The sequence below is a fragment of the Caretta caretta genome, chromosome 4, assembly GCF_965140235.1.
Source record: "Caretta caretta isolate rCarCar2 chromosome 4, rCarCar1.hap1, whole genome shotgun sequence".
Lineage (NCBI taxonomy): Eukaryota > Metazoa > Chordata > Testudines > Cheloniidae > Caretta > Caretta caretta.
This window is the reverse complement of record NC_134209.1, coordinates 79,617,135-79,633,147: the sequence shown is the minus strand read 5'-3', so window position 1 is coordinate 79,633,147 and position 16,013 is coordinate 79,617,135. Positions and strand designations below refer to the sequence as shown.

Genomic DNA, 16,013 nt, shown 5'->3' with positions numbered 1-16,013 from the left:
CAGAATCAGTAGGGAAGCAGGCCTAGAACAGATGGAGCAAGACAGGCACAAGCGAGATCACAGCTGTGGGCATATGCATTGGACAGCCAGAGATCATTTGTTGCTGTTGGGCTTAAGAGCCGGCTTGCTGACTTGGCCAATCAGCTGGCGTAGTCAATCAAGTGTCCCTGCTGTGGGTCAGCTGTGCTCATATGCAACCCAGGAACTAGGCAGGTACAGCTGCAAGTCCTCATTGCTGACACTATACATTTATAGTTACCCTCCCTTTTCAATGATGAAAGCTATTTTTTTTTTTTTTTACATTTCATTTGTCAGTAGGCTTAGAAGTAATAGGTCACAAACATTTCTTTTCAGATACTTGTGACTGTGCCTCAGTGTTTAGAAATCTTGTTGCTATCCCCTCATCGCCAGGATTGGGTCAAAAGAATAAGATATGTTATATTTGATGAGGTAAGTGTCTTTTAACAGAAATCAAATTTGCTAATGTATGAAATGTTTGAAAGAAGGAACCAAAGACTGCATTTTTCAAAATATCTGTTATTACTGGCCAGCGCCCATCTCTGGCAATATAGCTGTAAATTTCTTAATTTTCAAGACATAAATTCTTCCACTTCCATCTTGTCCCTCATAGTACCGCTATATTTAACTGCATAGAAATTTACCAAATTTTTTTTTTTAAATTGAAATGCTAAATCTCACCAAATCTGACACCTAACATACAATTTAGGGGCAGATTCTGTATTCCTTATGCATCTAAGACTGCTAGGGAAGTCAGTGGGAGGCTTGGGTCCAAAATGAATATAGTATTGAGTCCTTCAGATTTGATCCAATACCACTGAAGTCATTAGAAGGACTCAGTGGGCATAGGGAGTGTGTCCTTAATGACACATGCAGCAATTTCTGAATTTTTGGCACTCATTTTATGAAGTAAGTTATTTTTCTCATTAAAATGTCATTCCATATTTTAGGCTGATTTTTTTCACATATATATAGGTCCATTGTCTTGGTGGGGAAATTGGAGCAGAAGTTTGGGAGCACCTCCTGGTTATGATTCGATGTCCATTTCTGGCTCTCTCTGCAACTATCAGTAACCCTGAACATCTTACTGAGTAAGCATGAACTTTTTTTTTTACTTATAAGAGCATGTGAATTATATAAATTTGGATGGGACAAAATTACCTCAGAGAGTACAGCATGAAACACAGATGAAAATATTCAGTTTATTTAAAAAAATATCTGGTTCAGAGCTGGATTGCTACAGCTCTTACTTGCTAAGACCCAATACCTCTGCCTGGCCCAGCTCACATTGTGACTCCAGCTGTGGTGGAGAGAGCAGAGGTTCCTCCCTTATACCCGCTGCCATGAGCAGGGAGGAGATAATGGAATGATCTCCACTACTCCACCCCACTACTTGCTTCTGCCCGGAGAAGTGCCAGAAATTGATTTTCATAATTATCTATATCTGCTCCGGAAAGACGTATAGACATACATACACAAAACAAAAAGAAAAGGAGTACTAGTGGCACCTTAGAGACTAACCAATTTATTTGAGCATAAGCTTTCGTGAGCTACAGCTCACTTCATCAGATGCATTCACAAAACAGTAATTTGTTATTACATTGATGGCCATATTTGTTGTTTTCTTGTCTACATCTAGTCATGGGTGATTCAGTTTGGCAGCAGTAAGAACTCCTTTTTCTTGCTGGACTTTCTTCCCCCATTCCAAGAACAAAATTCAAATTCAAGGATTTTTTTTATTTTTTTTTTTTTTGGTGAAGTAGCAGGAAAGTTTGGTTAAGGGAGTAGTAAAGGTTGCTTTCACAAAATTTCTACAAAATCAAGGAATGTAGCTGAGGCTCGGATTTTAAAAACATAGCCACATATATACATATCTTTCCTTTTAACCTATTCTAAATACACCTAACTATTTTATTTCAGTTCTTTTACAGAAGCTTTACCTTTATTTTGTTCTTGCACTCTAGATGGCTACAATCAGTAAAAAGATACTGGCAACTTGCTGAAAGTACAATAGAAGAAAGCTCTGGTTCTTCTACAACTGCCAGGAAATGTACAAGGAAGCAAAAACTACAAAACCCAAAAAAATCATATAGAGTTAGACTAGGTCTGTATCAGAATATTTTTAAATATAGAAAATACAATTTGTGCCCCAATCCTGCAAAGACTTACACGTGCTAAAGTTTATGAACTGTGAATAGTTCCATCAAAGTAAAAATCTTTACAGAATGGGGCCTTAATTTTTAAAAGAAACAAGCATTGATGCAATTTCATAAATAAATGTATGCTTGTATATACAGTACTTCATGGAGACAGATACAATGATCTGGAAAAGTATGTTTGTTCTCTCAAGGATAATGATTTCGTCATTGATCACTATCACCCATGTGCTGCATTAACAGTCAGTCATGTAAGTATAATAGCAGAGACAAAATGGTTTTATCAGTTCTTATATTAGCAACATTAACCAAAAAAATCATTCTGCTGATTCTTTTGTTTAATGTACGTATAGATTGAGAACTATGGCATTCCTTCAGACACTACCTTCTCTCCACGAGAGAGTATCCAGCTATATGACATGATGGCAAAAGTCTGGGAAGAGTGGCCAAGATTACAGGTGTGTATACACAATTGTACACGGACTATATTTTTTGAAGATACCGAGAGAGCAGTTTGCTATTATTTTTATTGCTGGTGTTTTCAAGGAGTTAGATCCTGAGGAATTTACCTCTTTCAAGAATAAAATAGTAATCACAAAGGCAGATGCAAAAAATTATGAACAGGAGCTGAAGAAAGAACTAATCAACTGGATTATACTTGGCCAAAGAGAGAAGGTAACTAAAAATGTCAGAAGCATGTCCCCTTCTGAAGCGTAAATACAATATTAATACAGTACAAGTACCCCCTAAGTTATTAAAACTAACATTTTGCTGTTTCTTTTGTTAATAGTTGAAAGCATTTTCTATGGCTAAAGTTCCAATGACTCCTAATATCAGTGGTGTTTCTAATGTGTTTGGGTGAGATTTTCAAAAGCACTCAAGTGAATGGGTCATGTAACTGCCATGGTGGGGAGCTTGAGTCCTGACTTCCTTAGATAGTTTTAAAAATCCCACATTTTGTGTTTAATGCCTTCTCACTGACCCTGCTTTACTTTAGTCCACTTCTTATCTTGGTGCATTCTTGAATCCCTTTGCACAAACTATAAGTAGTGGGCATGTTTCCAGTTGAAGAAACCTTTTTTTCTGATTAATTATATTAATTATTATTATTATTTGGATTACATTCACACTTATAGGGTTGTCCTAAACACTTTACAAACACAGAATAGAAGTTCTCTTATCCTAGCAGCTCACAATCTAGGGCCTCACTCCACTCTCAGTTACACAGGTATAAATCAAGAGCATCTCTGTTGAAATCAGTGGAGTCATACCAGCGTAAAACCTGTATAAGTGAGAAGAGAATCCAGCCTCTAATTAAGGCAAGATACATCAGTGGATATATCATAACAAGCAGTAAGATGGGGCAGTGGATGGAGGACAAGGGAAACAATAATGAATAATGTGAAAAAGCAAAATCTCTTTAAAATGTGGTATTTTCAACAAAATGTCTAATGGTGCAATGATTCTTACATTCACAATAATGCAGCATTCATACAGCAGTTTAAGGCCTCAGTCTACATGTGGAATTCTTATTGAAATTAATCTGAGTTTCACAGAGTCCTCAAAGGATTCATCCATAGGCTGTATACTGCTGCCACTATTATGGGTGACCTTATAAAAAGCTAAATAGATAGAAAGTTTAAACAGAGAGCTGGAGTTTTAAATTACCTTTATTTACATTCAACATTTACATTATTATTGTGCACCCTTTGATTTCTTTCACGTCTCACCAAATTTTGTGTTTTCCTTTAAGATTGACCCACTAGGAATCATTGCTTTGTACCATCTTTTGGGCTAGTTAAATTCCTAAATTTAAGTACAAATAAACTCAATAATTGCTGAAATCTTTTGTGATTACCAGAACTTGTATATGTATTGTGAATATACTGGGCCAGGTTGTGTCCTAAATTACATCCTTGTGACTCCATTGTTGCCAGTGGGATTACACTGAGCAAGTTTTCCAGAATTTGTCCCTGAATAATAATCACAACAGCCCTGTAAGCATTATCCCCATTTTAAAAGGGGAAATCATGAAAGAGGTGAAGTGAGCTGACTAATCAGTGACTGACCCACAATTAGAATTTAGGATTCAGTGGTAAGGGAGCAATGTACTCTAATGGAGCGAGCACATGATTCAGTGTCTGGAATTTCTGACTTCGTTGAACAAAGACTTTAGGAAGGATAGTTGCCTCAGATAACAAAGTTTATAGCCTGCTCCATAACATACAGTTTGCAATATAAATCAGATTACTAACACTACTTTGTCTAGGTGCATCAGCTGCTGGAGTCCCTTAAGCCTCATCCTGTTGATTGTTCAGAAAATGAAAAGCGGATCAGATTTGCACATTTTGTTGAAAAACTACAAGACATGGATAAATTGCCTGCCATATTTTTTATGTAAATATACAAATTCATTTGTTTTAATGTATATCTTTTTACAAGAGTTAAAATGCTGTGTATTGGAACTAATACTGACATGGCTCAGCAAGGTATGTTTTGTAATGTGCTATTTATTTACAAGCATCGCCTGAGATTAAGTTTTGTTTGTTAGACTGTAGTAGGTATGAATATCCATTTGTTTAAAAACATTTGAAGTAAATGCTCATATTGTAGATCAGAAGCACTCTCATCCTGTTTGCTTCCATGAGATGTTAAAAAGTCTAGCTGAACCACAGTTGGAAGCTTTTAAACTGCGTGTGCGTATGTACATGTACATGTACACACACACACACTACATAATTAAAGGCATATCAGGAAGCTTAGCTCCTTGCAACATTAGAATTGTTAAGGTTCATAGCTATAAATATATAGAGAGGTATATGCACATGTGTATATATTTATGGTATATAATCCATTTTGTGTTATCAATAATGTTTTTAAATAAAAAACGCTTTATTCTTTTTTCTCTCCTTTGTCTCCTGAAGAAACAAGTTGGAGTTGTTGGGTGGTATGTGTATGTTTGCACATGTGTATACAATGTCAAACAAAAATCTAAATGAATAGATTTAAAAAAACTCAAAACATACATTTTGTTTAATTCTTTAAACAATTACAAGTATAACTGAGAGATATAAAATAATCTAAAACAAGAAATTGTCCTCAGCAATATAGGAAACTGATTTGACTGCTCAGAGATAAGTCAGAGTCTATACAGAATGACAAAAGTAAAAAAGAAAATTCTGAGAAATTGAGTCAGCAAACCATATTAAGGGACCTGATTCTCAGCTGCCTTGTATCTTACATAAATACTTACACCTGTACAAAGTAGGCATAGAATTCTACCATCCACTTACCCACTTTGCTTAGGTATAAGGTCCAGTTCAGCAAATCATTAAGCACATGCTAAACTTTTTAAGCATTTGAGTAATTCCATTGATGTCAGTAGTACTATTCATATGTTTAAAGCTAAGCATGTGCTTAAGTGATTTGTTTAATAGAGATAGGGACTTTCTAATGTATGGAATTAACTGACAGATTACAAGACCTACTTGTGACTATTACTCTAACAGTATGACATAAGTACCTTGTTTAAAATATGTATCTCTTTAACTATCAGTGTTAACTAATCTTACTAAAATTTTGTTTTTAGGTTTAACATTCATTCAGTAGAAAAAACAGCCATGGATGCATTTTATAATTTGATGAAAAAACAAAGGAGTGAACAAGATCCAAATACTGAGAAAAAAATAGAAAGGTTAACAGATAAATTAAGAAAAACGAATAAAACTCTCGGGAGATGTCTGGCTGCGTAAGTATTACTATATATTTATTATTTTATTCTGTTAGTGCTCAGAGGCCTGAATCAGGATCAGGGCCTAATTGAGTTTGATGCTGTAAAAACACATAGCATGAGACAATTTCTGCTTCAATGAGTTTATAATTTTAATACCAGGAATAACAAGTGGATGTAACCGACAAACAGATGAAACGGGCAAGGGAGAGATGATGGTTTCCACCATTTCCTTTGGCAGGCTACCTATATGGAATAAAAAAAACTTATTTACATCCTTCAAATACTAACAATATCCAGCTCCTGTATTATCATTGAGCCTAACTGTACATAATCAATAGAGCAGAGTGATTTTTGTGATGTCCAAACAACTCCTGTCTGAGTCCCCCAAATCAAAATCGAACTTTCAAATTCAGACATGGCAGACATAACATGGTGTAATGAAATATATAGTCATGACATCAGACCTAAGAAAAGTATATGCCAGATGTGAGATCTTCAGCCCTGCTATGGCCCCTTTGCACCATGTACAAGGGCCAGAGCAGCATAAAGGGGCCATTAAAAGCTCCTTTATGAGGATTCTTCTAGAGCAGGCACATCAGAAGAGAGCCATAAGGCTGTTTTCCAAGGACCTGTTTGTAAACTCTAGCACAGAAGGTGTAGGAGGCAGTGCTGCAACAAACAGCAATATGGAGATTCTAAGCAGTGCTGCAGTCCCTAGGGCAGTCTTGGGAGGCTTTCTTAATTTAGCCAGGCCCCCAGGGCTGTCAAAGTTATGCTGGAGGCCTCTTCAGCTACCAGAGCAGCCTAGGATTGGGAGGTGCTGTGAGTTCTGTGATGTATCTTTTAGGGTGCAGCACAGAATCTCACTCCAAAACTATAGGCCAGGCATTTTGGCAGAAAAAGTGCTTTTCTTTTGATAGCTGCTTTCCAATATAGCCAGCCTTATCTTACAACCTGAGTTTAAGAGATGGACCCCTGGAGCACGGGCTCATGTGGACTGAGGTGGTGATTGTTCCATGAAGAGTATGTTACTTCAAAGTGAATGAATGTTAAGTGTGTTTCCCTGCCTGCACTGAAAGTGTCTACAGTTGAGAGCAGCTCTTTCATTTCTGCTCCATTGTCTACCTTTAACTTGCTTATTTTTGTCAAACACTAAGACTCAGATTTTTAAAGGTATTTAGGCACCTAAAGATACATATAAGTGCCTAATGGGATTTTCAAAAGTGTCTACGTGCCATCTTTGTAACCTCCTGGAGTGTACATTTGGGGGGCTGGAGTCTGATGTCATGATGAAATTAAATTAACTTATTTCAATGGGAGTTAGGCACCTAGTTGCTCTTGACAATCCTAGTAGATTCCTATCTTTAGGCACCCGAATATCTTTACATATGTGGCCCAAAGTCACTCTTCCCTTTTCAGATTCATGACTTCAAATCTTTCCATTCATGTTAGCATATAACTGGTGTTAAACCCCTTTCACCTTTCTCTTCCCGCACTACTGTAGCATTCTTTCACTCTTCTCTTACTGTATAGTAGAGTACCTATTCTTAGTTTGCAAGAATATTGTACTTTCTTGGCAATATTTTCCACTTTTACATTTCTGCTTTCTTTTCAGTTTCCTCCATTTTTGTATATCATAATCTTTTTTGCCCATGTAAGTCACTTTATATTCTGCCGTATCCTTTAAAATGTTTTTGTTGCTTTGTATGAAGGCGATGATATAAAATTCAATTGATATATATTTAATGATTTGTGAATTTACATTCATTTTGAGATCTTAAAGTATGAGTCACTTGAAAAGGAAATGCATATTTAAAAGTTGAAAAGTCAAAAGAGTACTTTGTAATCAATTTTAATTACAAAAAATTACTTCTTTAAAATTGTATGTTTTATACAGTACCCTAAAAAAGCAGTCTTCCACTAACCTTGAGAGAATGATCCTTAATTTGAATGAAAAACAACATTTAAGGAAAAGACTTGAAAAGCTTACTAAGGTCCCTCCAGACAGTACTTATGCTAATTCTAAAGCTGTGGATAAAGAAGTGAGTAATTATTGATAAACATAACTTTTGTTTTTGTTTTTAAATGTTTAAATGTAGGATTATATGTCTGATATTGCTGTACTTTATAACTGTGTGCTTAATCTGTCACGAAACTTGTCTAAATTGAAAGCACGGTCCTGCAAGATACAGAGCACCTCTAGTGAGATGCTGAGTGCCTTCACCTTCATTTGACTTTTATTTTTAAGATGGATCCAGACTCATTCATCCTCCCACTGAGATCCAGGCAGGGGAGTTACTCCAGCATTAGAGCTTCTTGTAATTCCTGCAGACACTATGCCCTGAGGGGAGAGGATGATTTGCCCAGCCGTTGGGAATTATGGAGTGCAGAAGGCAAGGAATCCATTCCTGTGAACTCTCCTCAATGCACAGCTCCATCAGTTTTTGATCTGGGACTCGTATTTTTTGATTAGTTGATTAACTCACTTTGGAGCTAGCATGACTTTCCCAGTCTTGTACACATCACAAAATAGCCATATGGTGTCATTTCAGGCAAGGGTATCTATGTAGGAAAGCGTTTAGCACATACTCAACTTTATGTAACATTGACTGCAGTTCCATTGATACATGACAAAACACATGCTTAAGTGCTTTCTTGAACAGGAATGAATTTAAGCATAGGTTCAAGTGCCTTATACCAATAATTCTGGATTTGGCTTTTTGAAAAGATAGATTCTGTCTTCAAACTATCAGACTAGAGAATAAGACATTCTGATGAATAAATATTTGTTTTGCAAAATGGAGTTCATCAGGATAAAACCACAAATATTGTATATGTTAAATTTCAATAAATTAGCTAATTATTTAGGTAAACAGATGATGGATGTTCCCAGTTAGATTTTCTGATCCAATTCAGGAAACCATTTAAGCACATGCTTAAACACATATTTAAATACTTTCTGGAATCAGAGTCTTAATGCATATTTCCTCTGTGTGTGTGTGTGTGTGTTTATTTAAATTTCTTCAAATCATGTACATCAGCCTCTAGGTATGTAAACATTATTTTTGGAATAAATACATCCATTACAGTTACATTGGATCAAAGTACAAAAAAGTCCCAGTTTACAACAAAGAAATAAATGTTTTCCTCTCAATACACTTGTACCCCTGTAAACCCGCTCCCTGAGGAAAAACCTGAGAAAATACAGAGGCCTTGCAGCATGCCATGAAAGTCAACAAAGGTGGACTTTGTCAAACCACACAATAGGGACAGTGGTTAGGAAAGGCATATTCCATAATTGTAGATTGTAAGGATGTTTTCTCTATGACTATATTAGGTTAATTCAAGAGAAGGCTGTCTGGGGAAAACAGGCAAGAAGGAAGAGAATGGCTCAAGATAGCCACCTCTCAGAAAACAGTTAAGAGTTGTTAAGGGACAATTCCAGAACTACTAGTTATTATTTTACCTCCTCTCCAGCCAAACTATAAAACTGCTTTGGAATAGGACAGGAAAAGGGCCAGACAGGACCAGGGCAGAAGGACAAAGGAACTCTGGCAAGGGCATAGGCTTGGAAGTGACATCCTGGGTCACTGCAAGCGACCCTGTCGTATAATCCCATTCATACATTTATCAAGCTCCCTTTTAAAACTGTTTAGGTTGTTGCCCCTACAACTCCAGCTGGAAGGCTCTTCAAGAATCTCACTCCTCTGAAGTTAGAAAGGTTCTTCTAATTTCCAGCCTAAATTTATTCATGGCCAGTTTATAATCATTTGTTTTTGTGCCAACATTATTCTTAACTTAAATAGCTCTTCTTCCTCCCTGGTGTTTGCCCCCCACATTCTGAATGTATAGATAGACAGCAATTATATCCTTGCTGTCAAGAGATGAAGATCCTTTTTTAATTCTGCCAGAGGAGCAGCTAGCCCTGTAACCATGACACTTTCTTAAAACCTTCAGTACCACTTCAGTCTTATACAGGTTCAGACTTAGCCAGCTAGCTCTTATCCAAACCCCAGCCTTTGATAGGTACTAGTAAGCTAATCAATATTGCACGTGAAACAGTGAAAGCTGTTTTTGAAAATATAAGCCTTTAACTTTACCTTCATGATAAGGAAATATTAACTGGTGTGCATGTTTCTTCTGTGCAGTGTCTTTCCTCATTCATTACTAATGGGTAAAGCCTCCCACTTGTGGGATTCAGGATTGGTCTGGTGTTGATGCTGAAAGCTACAGGACTAAGCCCCACCCTTCAATTTAGGCCACCAGATTTTCTGCCTCTGGTGGCAGAAAAAATTGGTGGTTCAGTTTCTTCTGAGCATTTTGTTCTATAACTATAATTTTGATTTTGTTTTTGCGCAGTGGCAGCCTCATTTCAATTTCTATCTCCTCTTTTATGGTGAGGCATTACCACAGTATTGAAGGTCTAACTTTCTGGCTTCTCCAGTACAGCACCTCTTGAATGGGCTCCCTCTGCCTCCTACTGTCAGAGCAGAAAAGCCTTGCAAGCATCTAGCCAAGTTCAAGAGAGGCTATAGGTAGCTTTTCAGGAGTCTCGGGGAAAACTATATTCTGCTGCACAAGTATCGACCTTTGCTCTGCCAGGGCATGGGGCTTGAGAGGGCAAGCTATACCCTTCAGCTACAAGCTGCTGACCCTTGCACTGCCAGGGTATGGGCTTTCAGCCAGACTGGTGTGTAAAGATTGACTCCTGCCTAAAGACGCGACTCCACCATGGGAGGGCTGGTCAGTAGCATGAGGATTCCCACAGAGAGGAGATCCCCTCACAGTCTGCTTCAGGGTAAGTCTTGCAAACTACAGAGGCTTCAGATTGCAAAACTGTAAAAGTCATTATATCCTTCATAACAATGTGTATTTTTAACGAGCAAGTGAGGTAAAAATTGGGGTTGACACCCTTTGGTTTTTGCCTTCCCACCTTGAGGGAAGTGTTTGCTAACACTTTTCTCCTCACAAGGGCTCTTTCACATGCTGTATAAGGCGTATCACCCTTCTATCACCCTCCAGTCTGGCCGGCATGCAGAGAGGCCTGTTACTCTTGTGAAGCTCTGTCTCAGGCTGCAGTATAATGGGAATTGTGCGTGCCTGGTTTTCAGCCCAAAGCCTGTTGGTCTGCCAGGAGAAGGGGGCTAAGAGTATGATAGGTGGGAAAGGGTCTTTCTTTCCACGGGTTGGCTCCACACTAAAGCATAACAAACATTTCAGGCAGACTGTGACTAGAACAAAGGACTCCATTCCTCAGACAGCTGCATCATCATGGATTACAAGGAGATATGTAAAAATCCCTCCCCATGTTCAAATGACTTCAGATCTACTGAAAGGCTTGGCAAAATCTGAATTTTTAAAAATAATTTTGACAGCTAATATCAATTGTCTATTTTAAAACATTGTTTTCTATTTTTATTTATTTTAAATGTTCACAGTTGTGGAAAATTATGGGGGCTTAGATGATAATAATTTAATGATGGTAGACAATGAGGTTCAAAAAGCTAAAGCTTTATAGCTGTTAAAACACAAGTTGTCAACATCACATGTCAAAATATACAAAGCAATTGTCTTTAAATCAAACTGTAATAAGTTCTCAAGCAGAACTTTTCTTGCTTTGCCTATCTGTAAATATCAATGATTATCAATGAAAATATTTTTTGTCTGTGTGTGTACGGTGAAATTGATATTTACCAATACAAATCTAATCCTTCCAAACCTAATAACTGAGTAGTGCACTAAGAGGCACTAGGTCTCTTCTACAGTACTTACCTGGGCGCTAGCCATCCTATGGAAGCAGGCAGGCATCCCTTCAGGCTCCTGGGGCCATCTAGCAGGCAATTCCCACAATCAAAGTATTCACTTTAACAGCCCTATCAGTAACATGTCTGAACAGAAACATAGACATGACCATACAGGTTCGTACCAATGGTCCATCAAGTTTATGTATCATGTCTATGACCAGTACCAGTTACTTCAGAAGAAGGCGCAACAAGAAGACAGCTATAGTGCTCTCAGAGAAGTTTTCTCATACCTCTTATTAGCAGCTTTCTTATGATTGAAGCATGAGTGTTCATATCCCTTCCAAAACCAGGGTAAAAGCTTCTAGACTTTGGCAATGGAAATAATGTTCTGGGCAGAGAAGAAGAATCTGCTGTTTTTTCAGGACAGTTCTTACATAGGGGTTCAGAAAAGTGAGAGCTGAAGACCTCCTGATCTCTATGAAGACCTCTTTATAGTCCCCAGTTGGCCCAGAAGGCACTTCAGACCTTTTAGGCAGCCAGGGAACCTACATTGCACCTGTAGAAAACACCAGATGTCTTGAAGCAGGGACGTCTTCATCCAGATCAAGTTAGCCTAGACACCGGAAGAGAAGTGTAGTTCAGGAGGGTTTCTCCATTAGCTTCCTCATACTTTTGGATATCTAGACATACCTCAGCCAGAAAATTTCATCATCTGGTCAATTTATATTTCTAATTAATGAGAAGAGAAGCTGTGCTGCAGAATGAGAAATGTCTTACATGATCATTTTCTTTCTGTTAGCAGCTTCTCTCCTCATTCAGCACACCCTGGTAGACTGGTAAGTGTCTGGAATACAATTTGTAACAAATTCAAAATTTTCTCTAAAGGGAGATTTAGATATAGACTTACCTGAAAGTTATTAATATATTATATTAGATTTTCTGAATGCTAATAATTGGTTGGTGGAGTATTGCTACAGTTTTGGAAGAACAATTCTGGTAGCCTGAGCTGATGGGTGGGCTTAGTCTTGGAGGACTCCAGCAACAACATTGGACCACCTCTGAATTCCACAGGTGGCCTGTATTACCTGTTAGTGAGGAGTGGGGAGAGAAGCTGCTCACAGAAAAAATTAATCAGGTAAGAATTTTCTTATTTTGTTTTACAACACTTAAATGATTGTGATTAATACTTAACATTTCTTTACATGTAGACCTTGATGGAGATCTTTCATCGAATTAGGTTTCAAAGGAAGCGTTTCCAGCTGAGAATGTTGGCACAGAAGGGTATTGGATATCATCATGCTTCAATGGCATACAAAGAAAGACAAGTCGTGGAGATGCTTTTCAGGATGGGATATATCCGGGTTGGTAACTTATAATCATTTTTATGGACAATTCCTTTATAAGGAATAATTTCATAATTTCTCATTACATTTCATTAAATCACAGCTTGACTCTCACCCATATAATTCAGATATAAATTTATTTTCATTGACTATGGTAAAATATATTGCACTTGGTTTCCCAGCATTAATTTTTAATACATTGACAGGAGAGTTCCTAAATTAGAAACAAAATATCTAAAAACTCTAAAAATAATAAATTGACTGGTTCAGGACTAAATGTTACCATCTTCAAGATTAGGGCACTGAATCAGAAAATTTTCGTAAATCTCTGCACACAAAAATAATAAGTAAACAGATACTAGATCTGCCTTTTGATTTTTATGCCTTTGATAGTTATGGGTGTAGTGATTCCAAAGCCCATTTCTGCCACATTATATCAATACAGTACCTCCATATCACAGCCTCTGTATTTACTAATTAACAGTGAAAGTTTCTTTAAAATTAAATGTGATTATATTTAGGGAAATTAACTACATAATGGCATGTTTGGAAGCACTAATGAGATAATGTTAAAACTTAATGTATGTACTTTGCATCAAATGTAGATCATGCTTTCTCATGCTGTTGAATTATTTCCAACTGTGCTGCTACTTGGCTTTAGCATTATTGAAATAGAAGCAGATTTCCCAGGGTGCAGATATTGTAGTCTTTAAATTACTACTTTTTTATAATTTTATATTAAAAAGTTACATAAATATTTTATTTGCACAGTTTTAAAAAAGATAAATGAAGAAAAGTTAAAGTTATATTCATAATTCTATTAAATCTATTTGGCTGAAATCCTGGCTCCACTAAGTTATTGGTAAAATTCCCGATGACTTCAGTGGGCCAGGATTGCAAACATTATTTTAAATATATAGTAATAAACCAATTTTTTAAAATAAAACAAATAAATATGCAAACTAAATTAAAAATTGCTTCTCTTACTGCTAATAAATGCACTTACTTTTGACTTTCCTAGGTGGTTACAGCTACTGGATCACTTGCTTTGGGAATCAATATGCCATGTAAATCGATTGTCTTTAGTGAAGATTCTGTCTTTTTAGATGCTCTGAATTATAGACAGGTATTGAAATACACCAAGTCGCATTTGTATTGAACATATATATATATATATATATATATACACACACAGACATACTTTTCCTCACACTAATGCAGAAAATACCTTCTTTTTCAAATTGCTTTTGTGTATTCTGAATCATATGTGCTGCCTTTAATGCCAAAAATGAGTTTTTACTGCTTGATACTTTCATTAGCACTACAGAGTTGACACTGCTCAGAGATTGAGCTGCATTGTATACTTTCTTGTGCATTATCAACACAGCTATTTACTAAATTAGTCAGTTACATCTGTGCAAACCTATTGCAGGTAATGCAGTTACACAGGTGAAACGGAAGACATAATGTGAAGACAAAGGGGTGTGCAGGTTTAAATTAAGGTACAGTTCAGCCTGTAGAACCTTTTATTAAGGTAGTGATGTGAGAGAAGGAAAGAATCCAGGTTGAAGTTCAGAGCCCAGGGTGAGTTTGAAAGACTGAAATTAAAAACACCAGCCCACTTCTTTACTTATAAATTGACTATATTTGATGTAGAATGTATTTAGAGATGCTAAAAGAGGAACACCATGACACCATTTTTACAGATGCACCACACCATAAGTTTGTGAGGTACACTGGGATCCTTTGACAAGAAAGATACAAAGTGTAACATCACTATCACTTTAGATGTTTAGTGAATATTAGGAGAAAACACCTACACTGCCACATATAATTATAGCTGGGGTGATAAGGAAACCAGTATTACCTAAGGGCATATTAACTGGTTATATTGCTTCCTAAGATCTTCTTTAAAAAATTGTGTGTTGCATATGTTATTTTTCAAACTAGTATCATTAGTGTAAATGCTTTTGTACCCTAATATACTATGGAGAGGAGCACCATATACAATTTAAATAAAGGCTGGGGGGGAGATAGCTCAGTGGTTTGAGCATTGGCCTGCTAAACCCAGGCTTGTGAGTTCAATCCTTGAGGGGGCCATTTGGGATCTGGGGCAAAAATTGGAAATTGGTCCTGTTTTGAGCAGGGGGTTGGACTAGATGACCTCCTGAGGTCCCTTCCAACCCTGATATTCTAGGATTCTAAAGAAAATAGAACAGAATTTTTGTGAAATATTAATCTTTAGAATTTATAAATAACCCCTTTTAGATGTCTGGACGTGCTGGAAGACGTGGACAAGATATGATAGGAAGTGTGTTCTTCTATGATATCCCACTGCCTAAGGTTGAAAAACTTATAAAATCCAATGTACCCCAACTGAAAGGCCAGTTCCCTCTGAGTATTTCCCTGGTACTGAGACTCATGCTATTGGCTGCAAAAGCAGATGACAAAGCAGATGCCAGAGCAAAGGTATATTAATTCATTTAAAAAAAATCTTTTAATTTTATTATATTTATATATTCTCTCTAACTCAAGTACAAAGTATGCATTTCAAATGTAAACAGTCTGACACCAAATAAAGTGTATATTTTCCTACTGGAGCCTCTTAGGGTAAATCTCTGCTGCAGGAAAAAAACCTGCGGAAGCAAGTCCCAGAGCCTGGGTCAACCGACTTGGGCTTGTGCTACTGAGCTAAAAATAGCAGTGTAGACGTTCCTGCTCAGGCTGGAGGTTGCGCTCTGAGACTCAGCCACTCGGGTGGGTATCAGAGCTCAAGCTCCAACCTGAGTGGGAATGTTAGCACTGCTATTTTTAGCCCCACAATGCAAGCCCTGGGAGCCAGAGTCTGTTGACCTGGGCTTTGAGACTCGCTGCTGTGAGGTTTTGTTGTTTTTTTTCATTTTGCATTGTAGCCGTACCCTAAAAGTCTCTTGTGCTATAAGGACACCAAATCGCACTGATAGGAAAAAAGATGCTGCCAACAAGATGGCTAAAAAGTTTAGTCTTTCAAGAAGCACAA

At 37.2% G+C, this 16,013-nt stretch overlaps 1 protein-coding gene across 3 annotated transcripts in view; it reads left to right on the top strand.

Annotated features, from left to right (window-relative positions):
- Positions 1–16,013, top strand: part of LOC125635494 (putative ATP-dependent RNA helicase DDX60) — a 77,571-nt gene that overhangs the window by 42,449 nt on the left and 19,109 nt on the right. For all 3 annotated transcript variants that reach the window (XR_012668129.1, XM_075127790.1, XM_048847235.2), the window contains exons 19-30: positions 355–450; positions 994–1,109; positions 1,983–2,122; positions 2,316–2,425; positions 2,528–2,632; positions 2,721–2,849; positions 4,444–4,571; positions 5,764–5,922; positions 7,805–7,949; positions 12,860–13,012; positions 14,016–14,120; positions 15,263–15,463. Coding sequence is in view for 2 of the 3 variants with exons in the window: in XM_075127790.1 (XP_074983891.1) it covers positions 355–450; positions 994–1,109; positions 1,983–2,122; positions 2,316–2,425; positions 2,528–2,632; positions 2,721–2,849; positions 4,444–4,571; positions 5,764–5,922; positions 7,805–7,949; positions 12,860–13,012; positions 14,016–14,120; positions 15,263–15,463 (1,587 nt within the window). In the remaining variant the exon portion in view is untranslated. The remainder of the gene's footprint in view (positions 1–354; positions 451–993; positions 1,110–1,982; positions 2,123–2,315; positions 2,426–2,527; positions 2,633–2,720; positions 2,850–4,443; positions 4,572–5,763; positions 5,923–7,804; positions 7,950–12,859; positions 13,013–14,015; positions 14,121–15,262; positions 15,464–16,013) is intronic.